Raw genomic sequence first — 13,112 nt, 5'->3', positions numbered from 1 at the left:
CTAGATTAAGCCTATAATATGGCTAACCGATATACAAAATAAATTAGAGTCAATGGTATAATTGATTTACATGACCGCCGTATTTAACACAAATAATCAAATTTAATATGAATGTTAAATATATTTGAACTCAAATAAATCTTAGCATTTTATGAATTTATTAGTCAATTAATAAAGGTATGGTTTATTTATCCACGACATAAATATTACATAAATGACTAATATTAGAACTCAATTATACCCTTAGAACATTTACTATTATAATATTATGATAACTAATTTTTTAACCTAAAATTCAAATAAAAAAAAACATATCATAACATTAACTAAAGTAAAAGACAAATATTACTCAATTAGGAATCTTAGTTCAAGGACTAATATTTAAATTCAATTAGAAATCTTAATAGTAAAATAAAAAAAGGACAAATATGTAGATTTATTTTTATAATAATTAATGATTAATATTTGAACTCTATTATAACTCAATTAAGAATTATAAGAACTAATATTTTATTATAATAATAAAGAATACCATTTAAAGTTAATTAGGAATCCCATAATTAACAATACTAATATAAAATTATACATAAAAAAAAATTCAAATTACAAGTATGAAAAATGAATATAAACAATGCGCCTTGTATTTCAAAAACTAGACAAGATTACAAATTGTGTTTTATTTGGCTAGAAAATAAAATTGAAAATTATAAAATATACTAAATATAGTAAGAATATAAAATTTTGATTTGTTATTTATTTTTTATAATTTATCATCTATTTTGATTGGCTAAAGATAAAATAAGAGATTATATTATATATTAAATATGATAAGTACATAAGAATATTTGTTATTTAATGTTTAATTTGAATTAAATTAATCAAAATTTTAATATTTAATTTCAAGAATAAAATTTATTTTAAAGATTAAATTCCAATTAGCTTTAATTTAATAATTTTGTCCTGCCTAAAAATTTGGATCTGTCTTGCACTGTTGCAGAAGTGAAAGTAATATTTATTGGGGAAAAATATACACTCGTCCCTAAATTATAAGCAATTGACACATAATCCCTCCATGGTTAATAAGTGACTCATCCATCCGTAGGTTATCAATCCGTCTCATAGATACATCCTTTCGTCTAAATTAATGTAATTTTGCCATTACTCAATCTCAAGATACATAGTCTTTGGAGAGAGAAAAAATTAAAAAGACATTGAATACCCTTAAGTGACTTTTGCTATAAGCGTTCTTTTGGAACACAAGCAAACAGAACAATAAAAGCATTAAAAACAAAAGAACTACAGCAAAAGCATTAAAAAAGGAAACAAAGTAAATCCAAGAACAAAAGAAATAAAAGTCAAAACAAGAAATAAAATAGAATAAATTAGACTTAACAAACTAAACTCAAATCAAAAAATTAATTACGAAAAGAGTGAGCGAATTGAGATTTCTAAATCAATTTGAAGCCATAGTGTTGTCTTGGATCTGTTGTCCAAGAAACAAAGAAATTCAGTGATCCATCAGCTCCACCACTGCACGTCGCCATCACCCCCACACAAACATTCTACAATCTCTAATGAAAATCAATTAATTTTAAATAAAAATTCAGACTCATTTTTCTCAGATCTAATGTATTCAAGAGAGAGACAAGTGAGTGTTTGTTTTCCCTTTGCAAAGCAAAACCATCATTCACTGACAAAAAATGACTATTCCATTTTCACCTCCCTCCACTATAAAAAGGTGCTTTCGAAGGTGTTTTCGGTCGACCATGGATTCGCCATCGTCGTCTTTATATCTAGCTATGGCCGCTCTTTATTAGAGTTTCATTAATGGAAATCTCTGCCTTATATTCACAAGCGTACTCTCGATCAAATTCACGAGATATGCATTCACTGCAATAGAGAAAATGAGAAGGGATTAAGAGATAGAGAGATGGAGAGATCAAGATGGGTGTAGAAGGGGACATGGAGTTCAAGAGAATTATTTAAAGGTCAATTTTGTCTTTCAATAATGAATTAATGCAAAAAGTCCCCAAATTGGAGGGAGGACCATTTTATAAATGGACTAATAATTTAGGGATGGATGAATTACTTATTAAACATGGAGGGATTTATATGTTAATTAACCCATAATTTAGGGACATGTTTATGTTTTTTTCCTATTTATTGATTAAGAAATTCTTCATATTGCTATGAGTTCTTTAATAGTTTTATGTATAATTAAATTCCATGATTATTTTTCTCCTATTTTTATGTCATTTTAAGAAAAAAAAAAGAACTTTATTTAGAGATTTATTAAAATATTATTATTATGCCTTCATTATTTTTCACCAAATTTTATGTCATATTAATACAAAAATTTGTATTATTTAATTTAATAAGATTCTTATTATTTATTGAAATATTTTAATTATGTTAATAAAAAGATTTTCAATTTTATTTTTTATTAGGAATTTTCAATTATTATAAAAATATTATAAATAAAATAACAAAAAACTATGACGAGTACGACGCGAAAGCACATTATTATATATATATATATATATATATATATATATATATATAATCTACCATATCGAATTTATTATGTAATTTCTTATTTTATGTAATTGAATGCTTATATTTTTACAACATTTAATATATACCTTATTAGTATATAATATAATATTTTATTGTTTTAATTAAATTTAAATTTAAATAAAAAATTTTAAATTAACTTTATTTTAATCAATAAAATTAAAATCTTTAAAAATATTATATTTTTATTTTAATTAATATTATTTATTTTCTCTAATTAACATAACAAATGAAAATTAAATTATCTTCATTTTCTCAATCAATAAATTTAAAATTTTTAATAATATTTTATCAATTCATAGCACCGGTGCTTTTTTAAATGTTACTAGTATTAGAACCTGCGCGATGCACGGAGTAACATTGAAGGATGAAATAATTTTTTATAACGTCATTAAAAAATAACACTATTGTACAATAAAATGATCGTAGAATGCATTATAAAATTGTATTTCATTGACACCGAAAAGTTGCGATGTTAAAATTTGTCTTTTTAAGGATCCTGCTAAACTTTCACCAAGGTATACAATAACAAAAATCATGTATGGTATGACCTACATAAAAAAATGCATACACTATTAATGTATTTTTTTTAATAGTGATAATAATTTTAAAAATTTAACTAATTATATTGAAATAAGAAATTAAGGATTTTTTTTATTTTTCGTGTATTATTTATTATAAATGATTATTCATTTATTGTATTTTGTGTCCCATGGCCGTATAACTTGGCTTCTAGTACATGAGACTATCCCATACATCAAAGTAGTCAACCAAGGTTTTTTTTTTTTTATTACCAAGAAAAAATTAAATGTTTTTAAATTTGTTTTTGTGTCTTTTCTAACATCAATAGTGATAATAATTTTGAGAATTTAATTAATTATAATGAAATAAGAAATTAAGTATTTTTTATTTTATGTCATTATTTATTATAAATGATTATTTATTTATTATCGTATCTCGTATGTTTTCGTATCTCGTGTCCCCTGTCTGTGTAACCTAATTTCTAGTATATGAGACTACTCCATACACCAAGATAATCAATCAAGGTTTTTTTTCTTATTACCAAGAAAAAATTAAGTTTTTTTCTTAAATTCATTTTTGTGTCTTTTCTAATATCGTATTTTTCAATAGTGATAATCATTTTGAAAATTTAACTAATTATGTTGAAATAAGAAATTAAATATTTTTTTATTTTATGCTTATAATTTATTATAAATGATTGTTTATTTATTATCGTATCCCGCACGTTCTCATATCTTATGTGTCATTCATTATAAATTAGCTCCTGATACATAAGACTACCTGACATACCAAGGTAAGCAACCAAGATTTTTTTTTTATTACCAAGAAAAATTTAGGTATTTGTTTTAATTCGTTTTTGTGTCTTTTCTAACATTGTATTTTTCAATAGTAATAATAATTTTGAGAATTTAACTAATTATATTGAAATAAGAAATTAAGCATTTTTTATTTTATGTTTATTATTTATTATAAATGATTGTTTATTTATTATCGGATACCATCATTCCCGTATCTCATATCTCGTGTCCATGAATGTAGCTCCTAATATATGAAACTACTCCATACACTTGTTAATCATTGAAATAAGAAATTAAATATTTTTTTATTTTATGTTTATTATTTATTGTAAACGATTGTTTGTTTATTTTATATTCCATATGTTTTCGTATCTCGTGTCCTGTATTCATATAACTTAACTCATGGTACAAATGAGATTATCCCATACACCAAGGTAATCAACTAATTTTTTTTTTAATTAGCAAGAAAAATTAGGAGTTTTTTTAATTCATTTTTGTGTCTTTTCTAACATTGTGGTTTTTAATAGTTATAATAATTTTGAGAATTTAACGAATTATATTGAAATATGAAATAAAATATTTTTATTTTATGTTTATTATTTATTATAAATGATTGTTTATTTATTATCATATCCCAGTACATTCTCATTTTTTGTATTCCGTGTCTGTATAACCTAACTCCTGGTATATAAGACTACCTCGTACACCAAGTGAAATAATAAATTAAGTATTTTTTTTTTATTTTAGGCTTGGGTTATATGTATTTTTAATTTAACTTTAATTTAATTTAATATATGTTATCTGAAAATATAAAATAACTTATTGATAAAAACATTATCTGAAAATATAAAATAATTTATTTTCTTACAATTATGCTAAATAACTGTTCTGCTCACACTTGCAATGCTCTGCTCACAATTACAATTTAAGAGACTTACACTGCTCTCATTTTTTTTTTGTGTAAACCACTAGTATCCGGACCCCATTAGCAGAGATTGTTTAATCTCTCTCGAGGGTTAATCACAGTTAAGGTTCTCTCAAGACTTAATCACAGTTAAGGTTCTCTCAAGACTTAATCACAGTTAAATCTCTTCGCCTCTCCCTATAAATGCGTTTAGTGTGAATCGATTTCAAGAGCTCTTCTTACACTGCTATCATTTAAGGTAGACTTCTATTTTATATGTTATATATAGATTATAAAATTCATGCCAAAAAAAAAAAATGTTATTATAGAATTATAGATCATAGACATAATATTTTACACGTAACCCCTTACCCTTAACCATGATATACAAATAGCACTTTTGAGCTGAACTTAATCGATGGATTTCTAAACGACTGGTCGTCCCTCTCAAAACGACGAAGGTTCGTTTCTGTTAGTGCCGCTTACAACATTCGTTAGCCTAAAACCTCCGGATTTTAAGAAGCAAACTAACGAAATCCACAATCCAAAGACAGACAGCAAAGTAGCCATGGCAGGCACATCAAGAACACTCTTAAGCCTCTCGCTTTCTTCAGCAACAAAGCACTATCACCCATTTCTTAAATTTCCAAAACCCAGCAGGGTTTTGCTGGATTTTTCCTTTAAACCCCTCTGCACCGCCACAAGCACCACGGCTTCAGCCACAGCCACAGCCACAGCCACAGCCACAACAACTACAATCTCTGGCCCAGACGAAGAGAAACACTCAATTCTCCTTGAAAGACTTAGACTGAGGCACCTCAAAGACTCTAGAAAGCACCCACAAGCCAAAACCCAATCCCCACCAAAGCCATCTGTTGCTATTGAGAAAGAAGAAGATGGCTTTAATAAGTCAAAGAAGGGGAAAAAGATGGTGGGGAGTTTTGAGGAGTTGGGATTGAGTGAGGAGGTGATGGGAGCTGTGAGAGAAATGGAAATTGAGGTTCCTACTGAGATTCAGTGCATTGGGGTTCCTGCTATTTTGGAAGGCAAAAGTGTGGTCTTGGGGTCACATACTGGGTCTGGCAAGACTTTGGCTTATATGTTGCCTCTTGTTCAGGTGAGATTCTCTTCACCACTTATGATTTTCCTTATGTTTTGACTCTAATTTTGCATTTCATTACTTTTTTCCTTTTTGTGCAAGTTAATACATTGTTAAATTTAGTTATTTATGTTTTTGGGCTAAAACGACAAAATGACATAAAGAGTTTAACAGTATTTTGTTGGTGATCAAAATGTGTTTATCATTGAGAAAAGCATATTTCTCGAATTGGATAGTTGGAATCTTTCAAAATACTACCAATTTGTATAGTTAGTTTATGGTTTCACTTAGTTATGTTTGAAAATGGTGCATATGAAATTGTGTCGTATTAGTATCGTAGTTGCTAATTAAAAAATTAATAAGAAATTACTTCTTATTTGTTCTTATGCAGTTGCTGAGGCAGGATGAGGCCTTGTTGGGTATCCTAATGAAGCCTAGGCGTCCTCGAGCTGTTGTTTTGTGTCCTACAAGAGAGCTATCGGAGCAGGTAATTTGAGGGCTTCAAAATTTTATTTTTATCATTCTTTATGGGTTCACTTTTCCAATTGACAATATTACATGTGTTGGTATAGGTTTTTCGTGTGGCAAAGTCTATCAGTCATCATGCACGATTCAGGTCCACTATGGTCAGTGGTGGTAGCCGGCTGAGACCACAAGAAGACTCATTGAATAATCCCATTGATATGATAGTTGGGACTCCTGGCAGGCTTCTTCAGCATATTGAGGATGGGAATATGGTCTATGGTGACATTAAGTATTTGGTGAATTTCTAATACTTTTATTAAATATCTCTTTTTTGAAGGACTGCAAATGATTTAAAGTCTTGATTATGGATTTTCACATCAATATGTGAAGACCTAGGAATAAGTTTAGTTATGAGAACTTCTTGTTGCAGTAATTCTTTTGCAGTTTATGATGTTGCTAATGCTTTAGTAGGTGTTGGATGAGGCAGACACCATGTTTGATCGTGGATTTGGTCCTGATATTCGCAAGTTTCTGGGCCCATTAAAAAATCGTGCTTCAAAACCAGATGGCCAAGGCTTTCAAACGATTTTGGTTACTGCAACAATGACAAAGGTTTGTGGTCTGGGACTATTTCCGTGCCGAAAATACTGTAGGTCATATGTGAAAAGTGAATGCTCAATACCGTTTACTTGGGAATCCTTTCCTTCCCATAAACGGAGGAAATTTGACCTTTTATGTTGTATCTAGATGGTGTGTTTGTATGTGAGATTGCAAAGGTTACCTCCTTTTTTCTTTTTTCTTGTTTATTTAACATTTGTATTTTGTATTATGAGGGAGATAGTACAGTAGGATTGCTCAAACTTTATGTGGATGCCAAGGACTGTTTTCCCTTGTGTGCATGATGGTGAAGAATGTCCTGGCATTCCTTATTAATTTGATTCCCATTTTACCTTTTCTTCCATAAGCATGTGTACCATTTTAGATCAGCGTAAAAGAACTTAGAGGACGAATTTTTAACTTCTATATAATCCTCCTGCTTGTGCAATTAATGGAAGTGGATTGAATTTGTTTTATATCTTTCTTTGATTGTTCTTGTTCATGCAGTTTATCTGGATAATGATTCAATTTGGTGAGTTTTGTTTTTTTTTTTTTTTTTTTTTTTTTTTTTTCATGGCTATGGCTTGATTAATTTTCTTCTGCACAGATTTTGGCATTCAAGAAGTTTGGATGATTGATCTTTTAGAAATTTTGCAGGCAGTTCAGAAGTTGATTGATGAAGAATTTCAAGGGATAGTTCATTTGCGCACATCGACGCTGCATAAGAAGATAGCATCTGCTCGCCATGATTTTATAAAACTTTCTGGTTCTGAAAACAAACTGGAAGCATTGTTACAGGTTAACTTCTGGCATTGCTAAACTGTCATACCACATATGTGCTGACATGTGCACATCTCTTAATTATTTTTGATGAAACATATGGTTGGTAATAGTTATAGAGGCATTGTTAATTATGTTTAGTTTCTATAAATGGTAAGCATTCTAAGCAGCAGCTGCAAGTAATAATTGTTGAGGTTGATTATATGTGTTTAATTAGTGTTCTAGGTCATTCTGGTTTATATGATGATGCCAATAGGATCATGAGAACTTGTGGCCTCCATGGAGTTTTGAATTTGATGAGTTTGAGAAACGAACTAACTTCACTCTCCCCATGGTAGTTTAATTGGAAATTTTAGCCAATTTTAATTGTTGTTTATGTGGTTGTATTTCACGCCTGTTTGTCAAAGGAGACAAAATTTAAAGATGATTGATTTCCTGTTAATTGGCATTCTTACAAAATCACAGAATTAACTCAGATTGTCGTGGTGGAGCAGGTCCTTGAGCCAAGTTTAGCAAAGGGAAACAGGGTGATGGTGTTCTGTAATACATTGAATTCCAGCCGTGCTGTGGATCACTTTCTTGCTGAAAATCAGATGTCTACTGTGAATTACCATGGAGAGGTGCCGGCAGAACAAAGGTGAGCTCAATAAAATTATTTTGTTCATAAACGATTTATAGGCATTGTGAAGATTTACTAATAGGTGGAGTGTCAACAATACCATTCTCTATTCATGCCTTAATTATTTACATTGGTGATTCAAATGTACTTATGTTATAACTGCCTAGTGTGTATGAGTTTGCATGCAAACCTTCTATGGAGACTTGTGGATAGGGTTATAAATGAGCTAAGCTGCTTGTGAGCTGCTTGAGATTCGGCTTGAAAATAGCTCGTTAAAGATCGTTTGATAAGCTCAATGACTCGAGCTTAAGTCTGCTTATCGATAAGCCTTTTTTTTCATGCTTGTTCAATACAAACGAGCCAAACTCAAGCTTGAGTTTCAGCCTGTAAAGGGGTAACATTTTTTTTTTTTAAACTATAAACTGTGAATAAACCGAGCTTGAGTTCAATTTTTGAAGCTCAAATTGAGCTTGAGATAACGCTATTTACATTAATTCATCAAAGATATTGTAGTTTTGACTTAGTGGGTTGTTGTTAGTTTACTCAAAAGATATACGGATACCATTTTAAAGATATTAATTTCCATGGTTTAGGCCTGTGAGAATGCCTTGTTAACTTCCTTTTTCCTGGAGAAATCATATAGGGTTACAGATTCCTCTCCATGCTAATACTGCTGCTTTGAGCCTTTGATCCCTCACACAAACTAGTGGGTTTTGATTTTTAGCAGTTGATCACTTGGCCACTAGCTTTTTTTACACATAAAAGTCAGTCATTATCACATTAATGAGTAGAGATTGTTCTATTGCTGCGTAAGATGGGTACTAGAATTATTATTATTTTTTAAAGTTGTCTTTTGATCTTGCTTTGTAATGTTTAATATGCTTGTGACTAGTGACGCTAGATGGTAATGTTTGGAGGATAAAATATCTCTTTGTCTGAGGGGTATTTCTTTTTCTACTCTCACACGAAGAATGAGTAAGATGCCCCCAATACAACATAACTGTGTTATAAGAGAACAATTTTGTGTTGTGGCACTGTATTGTGGTGTTGGAGTATGTGCATAATGCTTCAACAGTGTAGCCAAACTCTCCCAGAGACTGAGGTCCAGCTTACCTAACCTAGGGAGAAGTTTAGGTCTTGTTTAAAGAGGCTTGCTAACCTTTTTTGTATTAGTGTCTTTCACCTCTTTTTCGACAGAAAAGGAACCTGCACCAATTTATTTTAACCATTGCTTCCTTCTTGCCAACCCCCTTCCCAGGCAGACTGCTGCTTCTCTCTTTTATCATCCTTTTTAAATTTGATATGTTTTTTCATGTGGATTAATGTTCATTTTTAGTACTTAGCCAACTATTCCTGATAAAACAGGGTTGAAAATCTCCAGAAATTTAAGAGCGACGATGGCGATTGCCCCACATTGGTCTGTACCGACTTGGCTGCTAGGGGACTTGACTTGGATGTAGATCATGTTATCATGTTTGATTTCCCCTTGAATTCTGTAAGTGACTCTTTCTTTTAAGTGAAGTTCGCTCAGTTTAGCATCCATTTTTCTTTTTCAAAGTTTCTTATTTTGGTATCTCCTTTTAACATTTGATAGTTGGCTGCCATTCACTGGCAACGTAAAATGCATAAACATTGCAAGAAAAACTACACCTTTAAACAACAGGGTCTATATGATGTTTGAAAACAAAAACTTGATGTTAAAAAGAATTGGCAGTAATACTACCTGATGCATAAAACCCCTGTAACTAAAGTCGTCGTTAATATTATCATAAACATTTGGTAAAGCTATTAACATGCTGTTAACATTTTGCAACCTCTTTTGTATGTTGTTATGATTATGCACATACTGTTGATTATTATTTTTAACAGCATTCATCAAATGATATTAAATTAATGTTTTCAAACCTAATATTTTGTGATAGTGAAAGTTCAATGACAGATAAGCATTGGCTAATCCTATTGTGTTTCCAAGTAATTAAAAGAGGAAAAGCAGACTGATGTTTCTTTTCTTTTATTTTTTATTTTTTATTTTTTATTTTTTGTGTTATAGATAGATTACCTTCATCGCACAGGAAGAACTGCTCGTATGGGTGCTAAAGGTATGGATCATGAAAATCTGCCGAAGCCATATAGTTTTCAAGTTCAAATAAATTCTAAATTTGTATGCTAATATCAACTTGTATCATTTCAAGAAAAAGATATCTAGCAAAATGAATTTGAGTCAAAATAACTGCAATCTCAATTAAATATTTGCTCATTTCATTTTTTTTTTAGCTTGCAACATGAAACCTTTCACTTCTTGCTACTGTTATGCCATATCCTGTTTTCCACAAATTTTCGTACTCAAAAGGCTTTCTTATGTGTGAAGAAATTCTAGATGATTGTGATGATCAACTTTTTCTGGATTTTGGAGGTTTTATTATTATTCCCATTTTTTTTCTTACAGGGAAAGTGACAAGCTTGGTTGCGAAAAAGGATGTGCAGTTAGCCACCCGAATTGAGGAGGCAATAAAGAAGAATGAGAGCCTAGAATCCCTCACTGTAGATAATGTTCGGAGGGACATTGCCAGGGCTCAAATAACTGCACAGAAGGGGAAGAGTGCAAAATTGATGAAACAATCCACTCAGAAAAACAAGATTAAGGCTGCATCAGTTAAATCGTCTACGGACCACACCAAGGCTTCATCTTCAGTAAATAAATCTGTGAAGGCTGTTAAAGCTGCAAAGACAGTTAAGTTTTCCAAAAAAACATCTCAAGTTCTGAACAAGAGAACAGGAAGTAAAAAGTCCAGCGGTGTCAAATCCACAGCTTCAAAGCTAAGTGTTGTGCCACTTAGGGGTCGCTCTTCTGCATCTAACAAGAAGTCATTGAGATCCAGTTAATCGTTATTATTGTATTAGCATGTTAGAAAATTGTTTTTATTCTCCTATTGTAGTAGTAGCATCTGCAATGTTTAATGTGAGAAAATATTGCTTGTGCTCCTTTTGCGTCCAGATTTCTTTACCTATTATCTGTGGAGCTGCTGCCATTTTGGATTTTGCAGTGCTGAAAAATGCATGCAATATAGATAATTTATTATTTTTTTATACAAAGAAAAAGAAAATAACCATGAACTTCAAAGCAGTATTTCTAATATCGTTTTTATGAAGCTCCTTGTGTTCTTGATCACTTCCAGGTGAGCAACGGGCGAGGGTTTTTTGGCTGAGTAACAATATTTCCATCAGAGTCGTAAATTATGACACCAGAAAAGTCTGGTAGTTGGCACTTCCCTCCCATGAGTATGTTCCTCTGCCAAACTGGAACTTGCAGCTGCTGTTCGCCACTGACCATGAGTTCATTGTTGTTGCGGCCATGAACGGTGTGAATTCCGGTGCTTAGCATCATAGCTTCAGTATTTAGTTGTATAACTGGATTATGATCAGAGGAACAATAGCAAGCACCCCATCGGCGCCATTTACGCGAATGTGAAGCACACTTGAACAAGGCAAATGCACACAAGAGAAGGGTCATTCCGGCCAGGCCGGCTTGTGAGGTGGTTAGTGGTATTTGTGTCAGATGAAGCTGGCGAGCCATGGGAAATTGTGTCTCCTTATCTGAGTTAGCAAGTGTCCCTATATAACCTCATGTTTGCTAAGTGGAGAGGTTGTGTTTGGAGGATTTGTTAGGGTTTAGATCGAGACAGTTTGACTACTGGGTCTATGTGGTTTTGGTGGTGAGCCTTTGAGCTCCGATCTATGCTGGTGCAATATTTTCTTTAGTTGTTCTTTCTTTTGAGGGGAAAGAATATTAATTAGGATTATCTACTAACCACTGTCCTTTCTTTTAAAATATTATTATGTGGTCTGAATTTTATTTTATTTTTTTAGGATCAAATAGAATACTTATATAAACTAAAAAATAGAATAAGTTAATGCAAAGGTGTTAATAGAGGGGGGAACGTTCTCTACTCAAGGTTTGATCTTTGGTGGGGCTTGCTGCTTCCATAGAAAAAAAACTCTCTTATCGGATAGAGCCCTCTCCTCCATTAAAAGTTGTAATCTGAAGAGCCAATTGATAAGCCGGTTTGACGGAAAAATTTCCATGTTTATTTTAGGCCAAATTAGCATATCAAGGTCCCTTCTCCTGCAACTCGGGATACTAGAAAAATTTTTAGCTTCAGCTGGAATAAAAATTTATTTAATCATATCTGTTTTCCAAGTGAAAGATAGTAAGAGAATTAACGGGCCTATTACATGAATTTAGAATACCAAATATTAATTTTGCAAAAGTAACTTGCATACTGATTTATAATTTAAAATAGAGTTTACGATTACTCATATGTAGTCACATGCTAAAATACAAAATTAAAAACTAAATCTTCTACGTTTCCTTATTTACAAGGCGGCTTTTCAATAGGATTAGCCTGTTAAATAAGGAAATGAGATCTAGTCTATCTATTATCTATATCTATACTATATATAAATGTGAGAATGAAGGGGAATAATGTGATTATTTATAATAAATTTTAGAAATTCTAAAGTACCCTTTTGGATAATTGATAATAATTTGTTTATTAAATAACTTGAGTTTTTAATAATTGATAAATTAGGATGTTAAATTATTAATCAATTGAGTTTTTTTAATAATTTTTTATTAATTGATTTAAAAAGTTTTTTATTATATCATTTTAATATTATTATTTTAACATATTATCCTAATCGAATTTTCAATCTTTTTTTTAAATGTAATTCATTAATAATAATATCAAGAATTAC

The 13,112-nt window shown here is 30.9% G+C and overlaps 2 protein-coding genes across 2 annotated transcripts; one reads left to right on the top strand and one right to left on the bottom strand.

Annotated features, from left to right (window-relative positions):
* The first annotated feature begins 5,318 nt into the window (after nucleotides 1-5,318).
* On the top strand, nucleotides 5,319-11,339 carry RH39. The gene is made up of 9 exons (XM_089726113.1): nucleotides 5,319-5,914; nucleotides 6,288-6,383; nucleotides 6,469-6,657; nucleotides 6,833-6,973; nucleotides 7,616-7,756; nucleotides 8,233-8,375; nucleotides 9,723-9,852; nucleotides 10,408-10,456; nucleotides 10,804-11,339. The coding sequence occupies exons 1-9, from the start codon at nucleotides 5,366-5,368 to the stop codon at nucleotides 11,238-11,240; spliced, it is 1,875 nt and encodes a 624-aa protein (XP_089582239.1). The 5' UTR covers nucleotides 5,319-5,365; the 3' UTR covers nucleotides 11,241-11,339.
* LOC149493621 (nucleolar protein) lies at nucleotides 11,263-12,113 on the bottom strand. Its single transcript, XM_089726114.1, has one exon. It carries the CDS (start codon nucleotides 11,929-11,931, stop codon nucleotides 11,524-11,526), a length of 408 nt encoding a protein of 135 aa, XP_089582240.1. The 5' UTR covers nucleotides 11,932-12,113; the 3' UTR covers nucleotides 11,263-11,523.
* Nucleotides 12,114-13,112: the final 999 nt, after the last annotated feature.

The sequence above is a fragment of the Jatropha curcas genome, chromosome 9 (assembly GCF_041381405.1).
Source record: "Jatropha curcas cultivar XTBG-Jc1 chromosome 9, XTBG_Jcur_1.0, whole genome shotgun sequence".
NCBI classification, from domain to species: Eukaryota; Viridiplantae; Streptophyta; class Magnoliopsida; order Malpighiales; family Euphorbiaceae; genus Jatropha; species Jatropha curcas.
The sequence above is the reverse complement of the archived record's forward strand: the minus strand, read 5'-3'. Positions and strand labels throughout refer to the sequence as shown.

Coding starts and splice junctions, on each gene's coding strand:
- RH39 (XM_089726113.1), top strand. CDS start 5,366: ATGGCAGGCACATCAAGAACACTCTTAAGCCTCTCGCTTTCTTCAGCA. Junction 6,658..6,832: donor ATGGTGACATTAAGTATTTG/GTGAATTTCTAA, acceptor ATGCTTTAGTAG/GTGTTGGATGAGGCAGACAC. Junction 10,457..10,803: donor TGCTCGTATGGGTGCTAAAG/GTATGGATCATG, acceptor TTTTTCTTACAG/GGAAAGTGACAAGCTTGGTT.
- LOC149493621 (XM_089726114.1), bottom strand. CDS start 11,931: ATGGCTCGCCAGCTTCATCTGACACAAATACCACTAACCACCTCACAA.